The sequence below is a fragment of the Notolepis coatsorum genome (genome assembly GCF_963971535.1).
Source record: "Notolepis coatsorum genome assembly, chromosome: 20".
Taxonomy (NCBI): domain Eukaryota; kingdom Metazoa; phylum Chordata; class Actinopteri; order Aulopiformes; family Paralepididae; genus Notolepis; species Notolepis coatsorum.
In genome coordinates, this window is record NC_140184.1 from 41645017 (window position 1) to 41665789 (window position 20773).

The 20773-nt window shown below is 42.4% G+C and overlaps 1 protein-coding gene across 1 annotated transcript in view; it reads left to right on the top strand.

The window, feature by feature from the left end:
- Positions 1 to 20773, top strand: part of LOC311246928 (uncharacterized protein) — a 139983-nt gene that overhangs the window by 58713 nt on the left and 60497 nt on the right. Inside the window, exons 6-10 of the mRNA XM_084337183.1 lie at positions 645 to 800; positions 3960 to 4139; positions 4484 to 4606; positions 4995 to 5108; positions 19124 to 19430. Coding sequence (XP_084193309.1) covers positions 645 to 800; positions 3960 to 4139; positions 4484 to 4606; positions 4995 to 5108; positions 19124 to 19430 — 880 coding nt within the window. The remainder of the gene's footprint in view (positions 1 to 644; positions 801 to 3959; positions 4140 to 4483; positions 4607 to 4994; positions 5109 to 19123; positions 19431 to 20773) is intronic.

Here is a 20773-nt window from a genome sequence, read left to right on the forward strand (position 1 = left end):
TCTTATGCACGATACAAAAGCGGGCTGAAAAATAATTTACCGGTATTCGTGCCGCTCAGCGCCTAACGCCCCACACACACACACACACTGTGAAAAACAACTCTGATTAACCCAAAACTGGTAACATAGATTCCTTACCTCAGATCAGATGTTCTGCAAAAAGATGAATCCAATTCCTGGTCGCCATTCCAAATATTGATCGCGTTTATTGATCCAACGTTATAGTTTGAAACGCATAATCGAAAGCTGCTCCGGGCATCGGCAGGGAATCTGGTAACAGACACTGCTTGCCAGAGATGGGAAAACCCTGGACCGGAGTTTTTCTCTGATGCACTTTTTCACTCAATCCAATGATGTGCATTACCATCCGGGAGACGATAGGGGGCGGTATTTGCCCTTTTCGAGCCCAGAGCCATTCCCAATGATAACGTCAGGCTGGACGGATGAAAAATGTATGGATATCGCTAATAAAAGAAATAACGATTAAATAACAAGAAATCTCGTTATTGGCAACCAACGCATGGCGGCCAATAACAAGAAATCTCGTTGTTGGCAACCAATGTGTTAACTGAGACCGTGTGTGTGTGTGTTGTGTTGACTTGTGCAGTTCTCTCTAACATGTGGGTATGTTATGTCTCTTTCAGAGGAAGGAGGTGGAGGTACAGCGACAGCGTGGTGAGGAGATGGATGCGATGCTGGCTGAGAGGGACAAGAAGCTGTTGGAGAAAGAGGCCTACATTGTCCACCTCCAGACAGCTCTGGCCGGAGATCAGCCCATCACACCTGGAACACAGCAGAAGGTATGTTTTGCCATATGTTAGGTTTAGATAGCTTGTGAGTTTGTGTAGTCGAGACTAATGCGAAACCATGGGTAATATTGTCATGGGTATAAGTGTATTGGATTATGCCTTTCCTATTCATCTTTAAATCTCAGCTATTTAGTATGGTCAGATTGAATCAAACCAAAGTGATAAGTATTGCAATATCAAATCACAAAATTAAGCTGAATTAAGCTGTGATCACGCCTGTTGTGACAAAAAACATTGAAAACAATAGAAAAAAGGCCCAGCCCCAGGTGTGTTAAAAAAGGTGTCCAATGTTATCACTGCCTCGTGGTATAGTGTGATAGTGTCTGCCTGGTAGGTCTCTGGCGATTCCTTCCCCTACTTGTGCAAATCCACCTACTGTTTATGTATATTCACAATCTACCATTTAAAGGGGAACACCACCCATATTAACACTTTGGTCGCCAGGCTTATATTCTTAATATACCATCCTTCGCCAGCTCTATTTGTCTATGGGGATGTTTACCTTCTTTGCAGGGCTATAACTTTTTAAATTGTATTGCTAAATTGACATTACTATGGCCCATTCAACATCAAGTATCTATTGTTCAGGGTGTAGCAACGTTATACTTTTTCATTCACATATTCATACTAAAATACGGTCTAAAGTATAAGTATGTTTTTATCGTTTTCTGCAGCTTTCTCCAGAACGTGATTTATAGCCCCAAATGCATTATATTGATGATCAAATACAGTTTGATAGGAATCTGCGCGAGATAAAAGATTTCAAATGGACGTGCTTCTAGAAGTTACTACTGATCATCTGATGTTGACCGGATGGGGGGGGGGTCGTTTATAATTCCGTGGCCAACGTTAGATGATTCATCTAGTGTGGGTGATATGATCATCAGAGCAGTTTATATCGAACACGTTAAAAAAAAACACTGAATCTTACCGTAGCTTCCTCATAGCGTTGGGCGATGAGCGTGGAACAGAAATATTCCTATTATGGGATGTAGAAATATGCGATCCATTTCCAGGTTGTATAATAGTATATACGTCCAAATCATGTTGTTTATCGAGTTATTGGTAACGGATTGCTATCCGTTGTGTCTAGCTCGAGTCCTGGGACTATTACAGAGTGATCGGACCAAATTGAAATGAGCACCAGCTTCCATTTCCTGTTTCCGTTCTGGGCGATCCGCCGATCGGCCACCAGATGGCGCTAGGGATGGGTACCGAATTCGGTACTTTTGAGGTACCGAACCGAAACACGTCGGTACTACCGAGTATCGAATCAAGTGAGATACCAAAAAAAAACATTTGACTTGATTCAACAACAAAGCAGTCGGAGCAATGGCAAGCCGAAAACTGTCGAAATTGTAGTTATTTGAAGTTTGGATTTTTTTTCACGACTGAGCTAGGTAAATAAAATTTCTTGAGACTAAAGTACCGAAAAAAGGTACCGTTGGGTACCGGTATCGATTCACAGGTACCGGTATCGGTTCACATGTGAAAGGTACCCATCCCTAGATGGCGCTCTTGAACCGTTGGAGAGTTGAGAGGGGATCAACAGTACATCTCAAGTCTCCGGGGGAGAAATATGATTTCGATCACAGATTTTTGAAATATTTATCAAAGACGTGGTACGGCATCTTTGGCAGAATGAGCATGGCGAGGAAAGACGTGCTACGGCGTTTTTGCGACCATAGTGTTAAGATCTCCAATGTTATTGCCATGGCCATGCAAACTTGTGATCGTCATCTGGTATAAAGTCTGGAGCTGCTCCCTAGACAATGAATGGTGGACTGACTTTGAGACCCACAGAATGTTTGTTCTCTTCTTTATATTGGGGTGGGGGAAAATGTGATTCTTAGATGTATTGCGATGCGGACGTGGACAATTCTGAAACGAATCACAATGTCAATGTGGATTATTTGCTAAATGTAACCATCATAGTGAGCTATATCAAGTGATATTTTCCAGCATTATTTAAGTCTGCTGTTTGGGTGCATTTCAAATTTTGGCATATGCAACCGTATATTATTTAACATTAAATCTGTATAACGGTCCGTTACTAGCAGATTCAGGAACGCAAAAGTATTTAGCGTCACACAAAGCCACCTCTGCATTTAGATATTGATGGGGAAAAATCCATAATCAAAACCTTAATGTTGTTATTTATACAAAAGCAAACTATGTAGCCCAATGCAGTCATGGTTAATTTGTCATTTCTGTGCACAACGTCAAGCCACAACGTTAATATTTCCTTTCCTAGTCACTTCAGCAACAAGATAATTTTCAAACGTGAACAGACACGAAGCAGAATTATCCAACACGTCCACCTTGTAGCCCTCTGAATCGTAATCGAATCATGAGGTGGCCAGAGATTCCCACTCCTACTTTATACACAAATTAACTTTAGTAGTGTTCTCAGTTCTGAAACAGAAAATCTACCTATGAACTCAGAACATTCCCCTGAGTGTTGTGGGGGGCGACAGTGGCTCAGGAGGTAGAGCAGTCATAATCCAGAGGTTCCCGGTTTGATTCCCGGGCAGCGTGTCGAAGTGTCTTTGAGATTCAGATTCAGATGTTTTATTTGCCACATGGAAGCAATACAATCATACAGTTTTCATACAAAATCATAAATACAGCAAGACACTTAACCCCTAATTGCTCCCGATGTGCAGGTTGGTACCTTGCATGGTTGCCTCTGCCATCAGTGTGTGAATGTGTAAGTGAATGGGTAAAATGTAAGGAACAAATTGTAAAGCACTTTGGATAAAAGTGCTATATAAATGCAGCCATTTATCTCAGTGTCATCTATAACGTCTCTCTCAGTCTCAATCCATTAGTCTATGGAGCAGCTTCAGACGTTATACCTGATGACATCACAAATGAGAGTTTTTCGTGTTCACTAATATTTTTGGACTGTCTTAGACCATAGGAATAACATTTTCTGAAATTGGGTGTAGGTCCCCTTTTAACCCTTTCACTACCACACTACAACCGTATGTAGTGTGATAGTAAAGGGTTAACCTTCGGTAGTGTGGTAGTGAAAGGGTTAACCTGCTGTTGTGTGGTAGTGAAAGGTATTGTCGCAGTGAAAGGGTTAACCGTTTGGTAGTGCAGAAGTGAAAGGGTTAATGTCCCATCTGTTGTTACTCTAACCAGGCTGCGGAGGAGGGCGGGACGCTGCAGGAGCTCCAGCTGTTGGTGCTGAACCTGACGAAGAAGGTTGGAGAAGGAGAGGAGCGTTACAGCCTCCTCCAGGAGCAGGCGGACAGCCTGAAGGCGCTGCTGGTCACAGAGAAGAGCCAGTATGAACAGAAGGAGAACATGTATAAACAGAACGTATGTCCTTTTAAAGTGTTCCTCTTTACATCTCTTGTTGTTTATCTTTTTATCTTGTTTGTGCAAAAAGTTAATAAATAAGATAATAAACAATCTATTCTAACCACTCATACTCACTGCAATTTGACTTGTGTTAATTATATATTATATTTTGTTATATTAACCCATCCTATCAGCTGTTTCATGCTATCACATTTCAGTCCACCTTTACACCTTAAACTCATTTGGACTATTATGTGACATTCTTCACAGTGATATTTCCACGTATGCAAGAAACCACGTGGCCATCTATTGTGGTTCAAGGGACTAATTGAGTGTTTATTCTGTCTTTAAAAACATTTCAGATCCAGACGTTCAAAGACATCATTATCCAGAAAGATAACAAGCTGATGGAGGTCAACCAGATGCACGAGCAGGAGCTCTTTAAGTTGGCGGCCAAGTCTGATGCCAGTGCAGACCTAGAACAGGTAGAACCAACTCTCTGAGATTGATTGTTCATTAGAAAAGAGAAGTTCTCATTCATTTTATTCCATGTGTGTTTGAGCACTGTGCCATTTAAGTTTATTTTAAAGCAGTTGTCCTCGTGCTTAGGGAAATCAATTCCTATTTTTCCTATTTCAATGCTGATGACATTATATTGTGGGCCACACTTGCCTTATTGAATTGTAACTGAAATCCACAGTTGAATTGTAATAAAAGGAAACTATATTTAAGCTATACCTGTATGTAATAGCATCTCTATAATTTCAAATCACATTTAATATTGAAATCAGGGTAATGTACTCTATTAAATTGACCATTGCTGTTCTAACACAGTGTAAAAGCTCCAGCCTTTATTCTTTTCTCCACCCCCAGCTCCTGAAGGCCCTGAAACAGAAGCTGCATGAGAAGGAGGAGGTGCTGATGGGTAAAACTCAAGTCATCGACGTTCTCCAGGGAGAGGTGGACGGCAGAGACCAGCAGATCAAGGTTAGAGGAGACACCTCTGCCTCCGCCACCTCCATTAACCTCCATACACCCGCTATTAACCATACACCCTCTGTTAACCATGCATCCTCTGTTAACCATACACCCTCTATTAACCATACATCCTCTGTTAACCATACACCCTCCATACACACAAGAATATTGCTTCAACACCCTTGTCAAGTCCACCGAGAGACAAGGAAGCTAACACTAGCTACATAGCTAGCATGGCTGACGTTCTACACAAGATAAAATAACTTCAAACAGACTTCAGAATAGCACTGGAAGGCGAGGTGTCTGCAGTAAAACATGAGGTTTCATCTAACACAACACGCATCGGTGAAGCTGAGAGCCGTGTACACGAGGCAGAAAACACACTTGAAGGCACAGAAGCAGCAATTAACTCGACCATCAAGCGGCTAGCTTACCTGGAGGCCAACGCGGAGGACTTGCAGATCCGTCGGGGATTCAACCCGGTGACGAAGCTATTTGTGGACACCAACTCCTTTCGCGGATTTCAATACAACCCCTGCCAGCTCAGAGTGCTGCACGACAAGATACACCTCTTCTTAACACCGCAGGAAGCCGAAAAGCTTTACAGGAGCACCCGACAACCAGAATAGCCTCCATTGGTGAGTGTTGTTTATGAAGCTACGCTGCTGAGAGCGGTCATTACAGCCTGGAGACCCCACGAGAGAAACAAGCCGACCAGCAGCTGGCAACAGCTGGGACAGCTGACCACTATAATGTAGAATTGAAGATGGTCCAAATATGTTCACAATAATATTTTATATAGCTGTGAGTTAACCACTTAACACATTCCCTGCCATTGGTTATATCCATCAATATAGCCAGTCTGCCACCACTCTAAGCCTATGGAGATTAGGGGTGGACGGTATAAACGGTATACGGTATAAACGGTATGAATTTGCTCTACGGTATGGATTTTGACTATACCGTGTAACCGGTAGGGCAGCTCTAAAATAGCAATGACGTCATGTAAATCACTCGCATTTGCCCCTAAAAATAGATAGAATTAGTCATAGATAATAGATATGTGCGAACTGGAAAAAGTTATTTAGGAGGCTTCGCGCAGTGGGCGTGCCAGCCCCTACCGCACGCATGTAAACACGGGTCTAGTAGTCTAGTGGGAGGACGGTGGCGTCTCCCTGAGCTAACATTAGCTTAGCTACCGTTACAAAATGACCCAGTCAACTATTCACTTTTAGTTTAATACATGATGAGGCATTGTCTAACCGAACGGTATCTAGTCGGCCAGCTACCGATAGCTCCTGACATCAACAAACGCTCCACAAAGTCTAGTAGAGACGTGTATGCTACCTGTTAGCTCACGTTAGCGCAAGTTAGTTCACCGTTCAAAACGAAATGTCCCATTGAACTAAATAATTCACTGAGGCGTTGTATTAACGTTATATATCCGGCTAGCAGTAGCTACATATAGCTCCTGATATCAATGTCTTATAACACTGATTCGATGCGTATTCGAGCTGAGGGCTTGCTGAGCACAGTTAAGTAACGTTATGCCAATAGGGTCCAGGTGCAGCGCCGGAGAATCCTGGCCGTAGCTCTGCTCGAGGCTACTCGAGTATAGGTCCAGGTGCAGCTCCGGAGAATCCTGGCCGTAGCTGGAGGCTACTAGAGTACACACAGACAGTGGAGCTTGTTGCGTGGTGGCGATGTCTCGCAGATAATACAAGTACAAGTCTAATTATATAATATATATATTTTATAAAAAAATATATATATATAAAATAAAATAATTTTTTTTTATCAAAAACGATGATACCGTGATATATACCGTTACCGTCTATGCTTCAAATTATACCGTGATATACATTTTAGACCATACCGTCCACCCCTAATGGAGATGTTCACCTTCTTTGCAGGGCTATAACTTTTTAAATTGTATTGCTAAATTGACATTACTATGGCCCATTCAACATCGATTATCTATCGTTCAGGATGTAGGAACGTTATACTTTTTCATTCAAACATTCATACAAAAATACCTTCTAGAATATAAGTATGTTTTTATCGTTTTCTGCAATAATTCATAGAACGTGAGTTATAGGCATAACCGCATATATAGTAGGGCTGGGCGATATGACCAAAAACGTTATCGCGATAAAATTATAAAATTATTTTCATATAATTCGATATCGATAATTATCGTCGATATAATGTCTGTCAAGTTTAATTAACTTCTTATGCTGCTGCGAATGTCTCAAGTCGAGTTGATGTCGTCATCAGTCCGCGCACGTTAGCAGTTAGCCGACAAGCGGAGTATCTCATGACAATAAATATGACACTAAAATACTCTCTTCCGCCACAATATATTGAAACGAACTGTATACCCCACACTACTATAAACGTGGCCTCAGAATTCAAAACACACACATACTCGGCACGTAAATATATAAAACATCGCCGTACAAGCTAATTAGCCTAGCAAGCCTGTAGTATCTAAGCGGTGTATTCCATGACAATCTGCTAAATATGACACTAAAATACTCTCTTCCGCCACAATATATTGAAACGACGTCCACTGTATACCCCCACTACTATAAACGTGGCCTCAAAATTCACGCCACACACATACTCGGCACGTAAATATATAAAACATCGCTGTGCAAGCTAATTAGCCTAGCAAGCCTTGTTGTTGAGTGAGTCCTACCTCCTTCCGGGTCTACTTCACTCTCGGCCATCTCCTTCACTGATTGGTTGTTAGCTGTTGTGCGTAATCACGTCATCACGTAACGTTGGTTGTTGTTAGTGAGTGTGCTGAGCCGAGGCTGAACGGAGCCAAGCTTGGAAAATCGATATATCGAAACTTTGCGACCACGTTTCATGTTTATTTCGAGGAAATAATTTATCGCGATAGTTATCGTTATCGTTTTATCGCCCAGCCCTAATATATAGATTATCGATTGCCGTTTATTCCCGATACACGCTATATTAAAAAATTCAACTGTATATGATCCTATACGTTATGCGTCATCATGCGTGGAGGAAAGGGGGGGGGGGGGGGGGGGTCGTTTATAATTCCGTGATCGTCAGTAAATGCTTTATGTAGTATGGGTGATATATTGATCAAATCGGTTTGCAGTGAAATGAATAAACAATTGGGCTGAAAATAACGTCGGCGTCCTCTTACCGTTCGCCAATGAGACTGGCGGTGAAAGATCCCAGGTATAGGACGTCGATCGCCTAGGTCAATTTCCGGTTTGTATGTCGCAATAAACGCTGAAATCATATTGATTATTAAGTTTATAAAGCGATCCATTATGTACATAGTGTCGGTCGGGAGCCTTGCGACAATATCTGACGGCCGGATGAATTTAATCGACGCACAGCAGCCATATCCTGTTTACCAGTGTAACTCGCCCGACCATCCACCAGGCGGCGGTATTGAGCCGTAGGGTCCAGCTGCAGCGCCGGAGGTGTATATATGAATTATGAATGCCATGGCGAAGAAATGTAATATTGATCTCAATATCGCTGTACAGCGTGGTGTGGCAGAAGACAACGCATGGCGGGCAATAACGCTGTACAGCGCGAACGGCGGTGGATGTGTTAACAGGCGGCAGAAAAGTGGCATTTTTTCTTTTACTTGAACTTGAGGACTGCATACTTTTTTTTTTTTTTACAAAGCATAGCTTTATACTTATAGCACATGCATGAGCCTGGTCTCTTTTGAAAGATAACATTCTGAAGTTACTAATGCAAATCACTTTTAGTGCTAATGAAATCGAGTAACGGAGGTCTGAACTTGAGTTGAACTTGTGTACTTTTTTCTGTAGCGGTTGCAATATAAAAAAAATAGTTATAAGCTGGAAAACACCACGGTTCCATAGCCTGAGGTCTTATGTAGTACAGGTCCAAATTTGATAAGAATCCATTCAGAAATGAGTCGGCGACAAAAAGAAAAGCTCTCCAAAATCTATTTCCTCATCCACGGCCGTTCATTCTGAAGTATGATTCACTTCTCATTTTTGCTCGTCAACTTTCACCTACTTCCTGTATTTGCACCCCCCACGTGGGGTATCGATGGAAAGGTACACTCATTGGCTACAACACTGACCAATAATCTTCACCATCAGCGGATGATTGGCAGTAAATCATCTGCCCTTTATTCATTTGCTTTGATTTCTTGTACACTTGATCTCAAGAAGGTGCTGAATGAGCTCAGCATGGTGTTGTTCACCGTCAAAGATAAAAAAATAAATAAAAAAAGATAATTGATACTCTCCTTTGGTTCATTACAATTTGCTCAAGCCTAGTAACCGACACAATATTTCTGACACTCGGAGTACATTCCCTGAGATCCATAGATGTCCCTAGATACCAAGAACGTGCAAATGGTCCTTGTAGAAGTGGAGCAATCTTCCATTTACTTAGGTATGTATTTTTAGGCGAATTCTCTGAAAATATGGCTAGGGCTTAAGAGGTTAATCAAATTAAATTGACCATTTTACCCAAGTTCTTGAAATTACTTTCAAACCCTCCCATTACCACTATCGGAACATAGTTGTTATATCTACCATATGCGAGAGGGGGACTTCAACTTCCTAATCTCAGATGATATTATATGGCTGCCCAGCTGATCACAGCATCGCACTACTTTACATTTACATTTAGTCATTTAGCTGACGCTTTTATCCAAAGCGACTTACAAGTTCTGTGCGACAAGACAGCAAGAAGGGTATAACTCTATCAGCTGAGTAACAATGTTCATCAAAGTGTTGCGTGTTACAGTGTAGGTTAGTTTATTAGGACAAGTGCATGACAGTAAGGTTAGTCAGGGTTAGATTTTTATTTTTTTTTATCATTTCAGATAATGGTTGAAGAAGTGAGTCTTTAGTCGACAGCGAAAGATTGGACTGGATTCGGCTGTCCTAACTGGGATGGATAGTTCATTCCACCATTGTGGGGCAAGGATTGAGAATAGGCGGCTTCTCTTTGATGACCCTCCGGGAGCTTGGATAGGAGTAGATCTGAAGATGCAGAGCGTAGGGGTCTTGAGGGTGTGTAGTTAGAGACCATTGACCGGAGGTAGGCGGGAGCGGTTCCCTTTGCCGCACGGTATGCTAGGTCGAGGGCCTTGAAGCGGATACGTGCAGCAATGGGGAGCCAGTGCAGGTCCCTAAGAAGTGGGGTGACATGGGCCGACTTCGGTAGGTTTGAGATCAGGCGGGCCGCTGCGTTTTGAATGAGTTGAAGAGGCTTTGTGGCAGTGGCCGGGAGGCCAGCTAGGAGTGCGTTGCAGTAGTCGAGGCGGGAGATGACTGTTGATTGGACGAGGAGTTGGGTGGCTTCTTTTGTCAGGAAGGGGTGTATCCTTCTGACGTTGCTCAGGAGGAATCTGCAGGTTCTGGTTGTCGCGATGTGAGCAGAGAAGTTCAACTGGTCGTCGAGGACAACACCAAGGTTCTTGGCGGTCGGCGACGCGGTCACAGCTGCATTCTCGACTGTGATGGAGAGGTCGGTCAGGGGGGAGGATTTGGCCGGCAGGTGGAGCAATTCTGTTTTGCTTAGGTTCAGTTTGAGGTGGTTGGTCGTCATCCAGGCGGAGATGTCGAACAGACAGGCCGAGATCCGCTCAGAGACGTGGATATCTGAGGGAGGGAAGGAGAGGAAGAGTTGAGTATCATCGGCATAACAATGATATGAGAAGCCATGAGACGTGATAATGTTACCCAGTGATTTAGTGTAGAGGGAGAAGAGAAGGGGTCCTAGGACCGAGCCCTGGGGGACACCCGTCCGGAGGGGGCGGGTGGCCGACAGAGTCCCTCTCCATGACACTTGGTAGGAGCGGTCATTGAGGTATGATGTCAGCCATGTCAGCGCAGATCCACCCACTCCCATTCCTGCGAGGGCCGCGAGGAGGATCTGATGGTTGACTGTGTCGAAGGCTGCAGATAGATCTAGGAGAATCAGGACAGAGGAGAGGCCTTTCGCTTTTGCTAAGTGAAGTGCCTCTGTGACCGCAATGAGGGCCGTTTCTGTGGAGTGGCCAGTCCGGAAGCCAGAATGATTGGGGTCTAGGAGGTCATTCTGTAAGAGATAAGCAGTAAGTTGGTTGGATACAGCACGTTCAAGTGTTTTAGAAAGGAAGGAGAGAAGAGAGACAGGACGATAGTTGGCTATGACGGTGGGGTTCAGGGTTGGTTTTTTTATGAGGGGCGTGACTCTGGCTTGTTTTAGGGAGGTGGGGACCACCCCCGAGTTGAGTGAGGAGTTGATGGTTGCAGTTAGGAATGGGAGGATGTCCGGTGCTATGGTCTGGAGGAGTGGGGAGGGTAGCTGGTCCAGCTGGCATGTAGTCGGACGGTTCGACGTTACCAGTGTCAGGGTCTTGGCTTTGTAATGGGAGAGAAAGATGACAGAGTGAAGGATGAGGTTCTCGATTCAGCGTTTGGAATGGGTGGGGGTTGGGAGAAGGAGCTGCGGATGTTCTCCACTTTTTCCTCAAAGAAGATCGCAAAGTCTTCGGCAGAAAAAGATGAGGGAGGAGGAGGTGGGGGGGGAGTGAGGAGGGAGGACATGGTAGCATGCAGTTTGCGAAGATTCTTGGCAGAGGCCTCGATCCTATGGTGAAAGAAAGAAGCTTTGGCATTAGTAATGGTTTTGGAGAATGTTAAGAGGTTGTGATATGTGTCTGTCAGCAGTGAGGCGTGACTTTCTATACTTCCTCTCAGCCGCTCTCAGGACCTGTCTTTGTTCTCTCACTGCATCCGTCAGCCATGGACTGGGTGGGGAACGGCGGGCAGGTTTCTCAACGAGGGGACAGAGCTTGTCGAAGGAGGTTGCAAGGGCTGAGAGGAGGGTGGAGGTTGCCATCTCTGTGGGGAGAGCAGAGAAGGTGTCACTCAAAGGTAGAGCGGATATTATGTCAGAGGAGAGGGTGGAGGGGGATAGGGAGGGCAGGTTGCGATTGAGTAAGACGGTTTGAGTTGGGGTGAAGACTTTTCGGTTAAGCATGAGAGTTAGTGAGAAGGATATGAAGGAATGGTCAGATACATGTAGGGGAGTTACCGTGGTGTTAATGATGCTGGAGTTACGGGAAAATATGAGATCCAAGGAGTTGCCTGCTTTGTGGGTGGGAGGCATGGCAGTGGGAGTCGGGTCAAATTGTTGTAGGAGGGAGACCACTGGGACCGACTGAGATGAGTCAGGCAGGTTGAAGTCGCCCAATAGAAGGAGAGGGGTACCATCTTCCGGTAAGGAGCTTAGAAGCATGTCCAGCTCATCTGTGAAGTGATCGAGCGGACCTGGAGGGCGGTAGAGTGTAACAATGGTGAGATTGAAAGGATTAGAGACAGATACTGCATGATATTCAAGGGAGGAGAGTGACAGTTCTGGGAGTTGCGTTAGGTTTGTAGCCCATGAAGGAGATGTCATGAGGCCAGTGCCTCCACCCCGTCTGGAGGGTCGAGGTGTGTGAGTGAAGTTATAGTTTGTAGATAATGCTGCAGGTGTTGACGAGTTATTGGGGGTTATCCAGGTCTCAGTTAGAGCCAGGAGCTGCAGATTTAGACTATGGGCGTAGGCAGTAATGAAGTCAGCTTTCTTGACTGCTGATTGACAATTCCATAAGCCTCCCTGTACTGTGACAGGTGTGTTAGTGGCTGTAGGAGGGTAGGAGAGATTAGCCGGGTTGCTAGCAAACTGGCGTGGATGGGTTGATTCTGTTCTTGAGGAGCAGATTGTGGATATAGGTATGAGGCACATTGTGGTGTCAAGAGTGGTAGGAGGAAGTTGAAGGGGGTAGGGAGGAAGCGAGATAGTAGGGAAATAGCAGAGTGGGAGGGAAATATGGGATTATGGTGTACTTAGCACTGGGTGGATCGGTGGATCCCTCTGCGGATAACTCCAGGAAAACTCCTCCTCTTTGTCCTCCTCTTTGTCCCTCTTCGCTTCGCTGACGCTAAGCCAGCAAGTCTTTAAATCACTATCACTAATTACTGATGAGTGACACCTGCAGCAAAAGGCCACACCTCCAGTTTCTGTCAGCTGGGTGAAACTAATTACAAACAATTTCCACAACACAATTTAGTCACACACTTCAAAATGATGTACACAGTATTATTCAGTTAAAAGATCCTACCCTCTCTGCTGTTGTCCTCAGAACTTTAGTATGGTAACACCTCCAGCCTGGGTGAACATAAAACAGGAGTCAGTTCCAGATCTACCATTAGCTTTATACTTATACTCTTGAGAGATTAGAACATTGAAAAAACATACAAATTCTTCTTTTCTTAAAAATACAATATTAATTTGATATGCGGCACATAAACATATAGAGTTTCAAGTTTCAAGTTTCTTTAATAGTTGTCATACAGAAGTACAGAATACTTTTGTACAAAATGCTTCTTACTGTTGCGCTCCAGAGACTGTGCATGACAAGATAAGTATGAAATAAAAACATAGTAAAAATTAGAAGAAAAAAAAGAGGTCACAGTGTTCAGTTTAGACATATGTACAATGTTCGTAGACGTAGTTACCATAGATGATGTACCTGTGTTGTCTCAATTCACGCCTATATGGGGTAATGAACAGTTTGTCCCAGGCAGATTTATAGCATAAAAGGCGTTAAAAAAGTGAGTGGTCTTTATGAAGATAGAGTTTTGCTTTCTTTTGATCAATTATGTCGGATGTGCCAAATCCCTAAGAAACGACCATTCAAATATTTACAGTAAAAGAAGAAAAGATTGCACAAAATATTTTGGAAGAGAAAGGGCATGTATCTAGATATTATAACTAGTGCTGTCATGCGATTAAAAAAAAGTATCTAATTAATTACAGGATTTGTAATTAATCTAATTAATCACATTTTAATCTCATAACCATTTTAGGCCTGATATTCTATATTCTATAATCATATTTCAAATAGCATGTGTCCGGATGGCAGAATTCAGTACTGTATCTACAAAACCTTCTGTTTAATCATCTTCCATTTATTTATTTGCTTAGATTTTTCAGGTCTGGTCAATTTTAGCATGGTGTTATTCACAGTCAAAGAAAAAAATTGAATTGATATTCTCATTTGGTTCATTACAATTTACGCAAGCTTAGTAACAGACACAGTATTTATGACGCTGGGAATACATTCCCTGAGATCCATAGATGTCCCTAGAATCAAATGGACTATTTAAAAAAAAATAAGTCTGTAAATGTTTATTCTACATTATTATGGAATGAATGAGATTAAAAAAAAATTAAAACAAATATTTTTTATAAATGTATTATTATTTTCTTTTTAAAATTTAGTTAATTTTCATAACACGATCATTTGCTGTGTAATTAATTAATCTACCGTACTTTTCGGACTATAAGCCGCGGCTTTTCCCCCAATTTTTAGACCCTGCTTTACACTGGCTTCCTGTAACATTTAGAATTGACTTTAAGGTCCTTCTCCTTACATACAAAGCTCTAAATGGACAGGGACCTAGCTACATCGCCAACACTCTAATAAATTACACACCAGCAAGAACACTGCGGTCATCAGCTGCTGGACTACTAGAGGCTCCCAGAAGCAGTCAAAAGAGGATCGGTAATGCAGCCTTTATCAACTATGCCCCAAAACTATGGAACAAACTACCCCAAAACATCAGGGAAGCCAACTCGCTAGACATCTTTAAAAGACAGCTTAAAACCTATCTCTTTGCTCAGGCATTTCACTGATAGATATCTGCTACCACCTAGTGGCAAGAGGAAACATCAGGGATATCCTGACACAACTTGTATTTACCTGCACTATTCTTACCCTGCCTACTCTTATACACTGCCTATCAAATTCATGTGTCGGTTATTGCACTTTTTACTTCTTACTGATGACTATTTTTAAACTGAATCATTTTAAACAATTTTTATTATTTGCTAGATCCAAATGTGAAACACTGTGATTATTTGTATTACTGAATAGAGAGCCTATTAGGATGCTAGATCCTAATGTGAAACACTGTGATTTGCCATACCTTGCTATGCTCGCTCATGCCTGTATTTTTTATGTCCGTTCTATTTTATAATTTTTTGACTATTTTTAAACTGAATAATTTTAAACTATTTTTACTAATTGTGTTACTGAAAACTGTAAGCGGAGAGGCTATTGGGATGCTAGATCCTAATGTGAAACACTGTGATTCTACCTGTCTATCTTTTTATGCTCGCTTATGCCTGTATTTTTTACTGTTGTGAAGCACTTTGAACTGCAACCTCTGTATGAAAAGTGCTATACAAATAAAGTTATTATTATTATTATATAACGGTGCGGCTTATTATGTGACTCGAAGTGACCAAACCCGAAAATGTAAAAATCTAAATATTCCTTTTTTGACTGCATTGAAATGTTATTTATCTGTTCCCTTATTTGCTAAACTTAATACAACTTGTAAATGAGTTAATTCTTGTTATTTTTCCGACAGTATTGTGTCCCAATGCTAATTACATATGTTAATTAAACATTAAAACACCTGCGGCTTATAGTCCAGTGCGGCTTATATATGTACACATCATTCAATTTAGCTGCTGCGGCTTATATTCAGGTGCGGTTTATAGTGCGAAAAGTACGGTAATTAACGTGATAAACTGACAGCCCTATTTATAACATACTAGTTACTACTACATACTAGTAAGGAATCATCACTAGATAAATTGGAAGCCTGGAAAACAGATATGCAAGAAGATATTCACGAGGAGGATTGGAATAATGCATGTTTAAAGGCAAAAAATCAACACAAGGTTTAAATTGCTCCAATATAAGTGGTTAATGAGAATGTACATAACTCCTGTCAAACTCCATCGTATTCCAGATGTTTGTTCTAAATGTTGGGACCAGTAGGGTACTTTGTTTCACTGTGGGAGTGCCCAGAGATCCAGAACTTTTGGAAGAAGGTCTTAAAATATTTGAGGACTTTGTACAAACTCGGAGACAGACTAGGCTTCTGGTCTTTGGGCTCCTCCAGGCCAGGAGGGCTATTGCACTATGTTGGAAGAGTATATGGATGCTCCAACACAGAATGTGGATAAAGGAACTTTCAGACTGTATAGGTCTGGAAAAACTGACTTCAACTCTGGGCAATACTTTGTTCAACTCTGGGAAGCATATATGTCTGTCATGCAAAATGGAAACGTGGGTGCTACTTAAAAGGAAAATATAACATTTTATTTTGTTTACTCTTAGTATATATCCACTTCAATGATAGAGCTCTCATATTTGCGAACGCATAAACTACATCTTAAATTATGGCTGTGTATAATCTGGCCGTCGCTTATCAATGACTTGTTTGCAGTCAACATTGTCGAAACGGATTGTTTTTTAATTGGTTCATTTCCGTTTTATACCATTTTGAAAAACTCGAAAGTTTCAGGAAAATATAAAGATTCTGTGATAAACGCCCTTTACTGGAATATTCTGGAATACACAAAAAACTGTAATTTTTTGGCCTTTTTATGAATCGTTTTCAAATAAACGCTAGATTATCGATAGTATATGTGTACTTATGCACGCTATAGAAGCGGGCTGAAAAATCTATTATCGAATTTCCTGATCAGCACACACACACACATAGGGCACACGTTGATATCTCTGTGAAAAAAGCTCTGATTATCCTAAGACTGGTAAAATAGATTCCTTACCTCAGATCAGATGTTCTCCAAAAAGATTATTCCAATTCCTGATCGCCATTCCAAATATCGATCGCATTTATTGATCCAACGCTGGGTGGTCGAAACACCGATTCCACGCTGTTCTGAGGCTCCACAATGAATCGGATCGTCTCGGGTGACTTGCCTGAGAAGTAAAATGTGGAAGCAGGATTTTTTTTCCCTCATGCATTTCATTCAATCTATTCCAAAGGGGTGCAGTACCAAAGGGAGAGACGATAGGGGGCGTTATTTTCCCAATGGAGCTCAGAGAGAGTTTGCAGTCGGTAACGTGAGGCGACATTGATGAAATATGAATTCAAATCGCTAATAAAAAAATAAACAAGATCTCGTCGTTGGCACTGAACGGTCGGCATGAACAAACGAGATATCTCGTCGTTGGCACTCAAGTGTTAAGGGATGTAAACAAAAGAGAAATGACAATAAAAAATATTGTGGGGAAAAAACATACAGCCTGTTAACCATACACCCTCTGTTAACTACTGTATACCCCATGTTAACCATGCACCATCTGTTAACCCTCTATCCATGGGCTGTCAGGCTGCTCAACTACCAACATCAACTTGCCCTCCCCGCATCCCACCCCCCCGCACCCAACCCCCGGTGACATAACTCCCACTTCCACATTACAACAATAACTGTGAACCGGACTTGCATTGCTGCACTATACACTATTTCATCCTTTGCAAGTCAACGCCCCCCCCCCCTCCTTCCATTAACTCACTGGACTGAAATATTTATTTATTTATTTGCACTAGCACTAAATGCACTTGGGACAATGATGGTATGTTATATATTGAGGACATTGATACTTTATTACTATATTACTATTATTATTGACATTATTATTTTGCACATGCTATATCTTATGTTTGTATGCCAGTGGTGATGTTCCTAACAAATTTTCGTTGTACCAACAATGACAAATAAAGATCTATTCTATTCTATTTATTCTGTTTACCATACACCCTCTGTTAACCATGCACCATCTGTTAACCCTCTGTTTAACATACACCATCTGTTACCCCTCTGTTAACCATACAACCTCTGTTAACCATACACTCTGTTAACCATACACTCTCTGTTAACCCTTTAATAGCCGTTGACGCTGTTCAGCGTCATTCCCCGCCATGCTTATTCTGCCGATGACGCTGTACAGCGTCTTTGATATCAATATTTCAAAAATCTGTGATTGAAATCATATTTCTCCCCCGGAGACATTATATGTACTGGTGAGCCCCTATCAACTCTCTAACGGTTCAAGAGCGCCATCTGGTGGCCGATCGGCCTGATCGCCCAGGGAAGAAACAGGAAGTGGAAGCTGGTGCTCATTTCAATTTGGTCCGATCACTCGCTATAGGTCCCGGGACTCGATCTCGACACAATGGATAGCGATTTCGAACTCGATAAACAACATGATTTGGACGTATATACTATTATACAACCTGGAAATGGATCGGATATTTCGACATCCCATAATGGAAAAAATTCTGTTCCACGCTCATCTCCCAACGGCGAGAGGAAGCTACGGTGAGTTTCAGCGTTATTTTTTTTATTTCTTCGATACGAACTGCTCTGATGATCATATCACCCACACTAGATGAATGATATAACGTTGCCCACGGAATTATAAACCATCCGGTCAACATCAGATCATACGTAGTAACTCCTAGAACCACGTCCAGTTGACATTTTTTATCTCGCACAGATTCCTACCAAACTGTATTGATCATCAATATAATGCATTTGGGGCTATAAATCAAGTTCTGGAGAAAGCTGCAGAAAACGATAAAAACATACTTATACTTTAGACCGTATTTTAGTATGAATATGTGAATGAAAAAGTATAACGTTGCTACACCCTGAACAATAGATCTAGGTTGTTGAATGGGCCATAGTAATGTCAATTTAGCAATACAATTTAAAAAGTTATAGCCCTGCAAAGAAGGGGAACTTCTCCATGTTAAATAGGGCTGGCGAGGGATGGTAAATTATGAATTTAACCCCGGCGATCAAAGGGTTAACCATACACTCTCGGCCCTCCATACATCCTCTGTTGATCATACACCCTTTGTTAACCATACGTCCACACTTAACCATACACCTGCCCCCTTCACCTCTACATACTGCTAACCAATTCTGTCCTTTTTTGTGCTCATGCGTTTGGTTCGCAGTGACATCTTAAGTATGGCATATTAGTTGATATATGTAGTAAATCTGTCTTCATATTTGTCTTAATCTAATCTAGTCATCTATATACCAAAGTATGTTTCTGCATCTACCTCCCTCTCTACCTCCCTCTCTCCATCCCTCTCCCCTCTCCATCCCCTCAGGAGCTGATGGAGCGGGCGCGGCGGCTGCAGGTGGAACGTGAGAGCCTACAGTCCAAGCTGGAGGCGGAGAAGCATGTGATGCGGGCGCAGCTTCGCGACCTGATGGAGAAGCAGCAGGTGGAGGTGTGTCGGATTACTGAGCAGCACCAGGCCCAGATGGCCCAGACGCAGCAGGATCTCCTGGGTCAGCTGGAGGAGCTGAGGAGAAGGACCACAGTTACAGCAGCTCCTGCTAACCAGCAGGCCGCAGGAAGTGGAGACACGCCCGTTGATTCAGCCACAGTGCAAAGACTGGCCGAACTGGAAGGTTGGTTGTGGTCTAAGTAAGGGATAATGTATAGCTACAAGGTCATTGTCGCAAAATAATTGACCGACACAGAGTTTAAAATACCGAGCCGCCTCGGCGAGACGTCAGTGAAGGTCAATTATTTTGCAACAATGATCGAGTATAGCTATACATTATCCCGCTTATTACATGGCTAACTTACTAACAATATACCTAATTAATTTTACATCGACTCGCAACACTGGTTCTGGCTCCGCTCGTTGCTCCGCCCTGTCATCGCTGGCAGCTTCCCCGGCAGCCGGCAGTGTCTGATTGCACTGATGTCAGTGGGCTTGATTGCGAACAGCTGCGCACAGCGGTCATTATTGTCCCACAGCGGTCATTATTGTGTGATAACGGACATCTGACGCGGGCTATTGACCAATCACAAGCAAGCATTTCGGCGAATGTGAAAACGCCATGTAATAACCTCATTATTTTTAGTGATGTGCTAACGCTAGCGATGTCTTAAATACTTCGAAGCTTCGAAGCTTCGTTCGATGGCACAAGCTTCGAACATTAAAAAAAAAATCGAAGTTTAATTTTTTTTTTATTATTAAAAAAAATATCAAATTTTTTATTTTATTTTTACTTCGGTGTGTGTGTGTGTGCATGGGGCCATTGGGTGGGGCCGGGGGACAAATACACTGGAGGAAAGTAACCCAGCTCAGCACTGCCCAAATTATATCATCACTATTGCCTGTTTGAAGGATATCATCCTCAAACACATACACCACCTACACGCCTATTCTCAGTCCTTGCCCCACAATGGTGGAATGAAAGTCACGAAAGGGGCTACTTAATTCATTAATCCAATCCACTTTATTTATAGAGCACATTTAAAAACAACAACGTTTACCAAAGTGCTGTACAAGTCCCACAACATAAGATAAAAAAAAATATATATATATAATAATAAAAAAAATAAAATGTATTCGAAAAATTCGAATTAAAATCGAAGCTCGGCCCCGAAGCTTGGATTGCCAAAAAAAAATCGAAGGTCAGCCCTACTGATCAAAAGAAGAGCTCTGGTCCATGTTCTGGTCTGTGCTCATCAGAAACATGTCGGCGTGTCTGTTGACAGAATCTGGCTATGGGGCGACAATAATGTGGTCAAGAGGCATGGTTTCTATCTTTAGCCTTTGGCGTGGTTTATTATTCACATGGTAAAGCAGCAGCACATGAGTTCTCCTCTCTGAGAGGCAGGTGGGGAAAGAGGTAGAGGGGGAGGAGACATCTCCTTAAATACTCGCCACCTGGTGGCAGCATTAGTGGCTCCGCCTAGAGCGCCCTCTAGTGGAAACAGTTAGATATATACAGTGAGA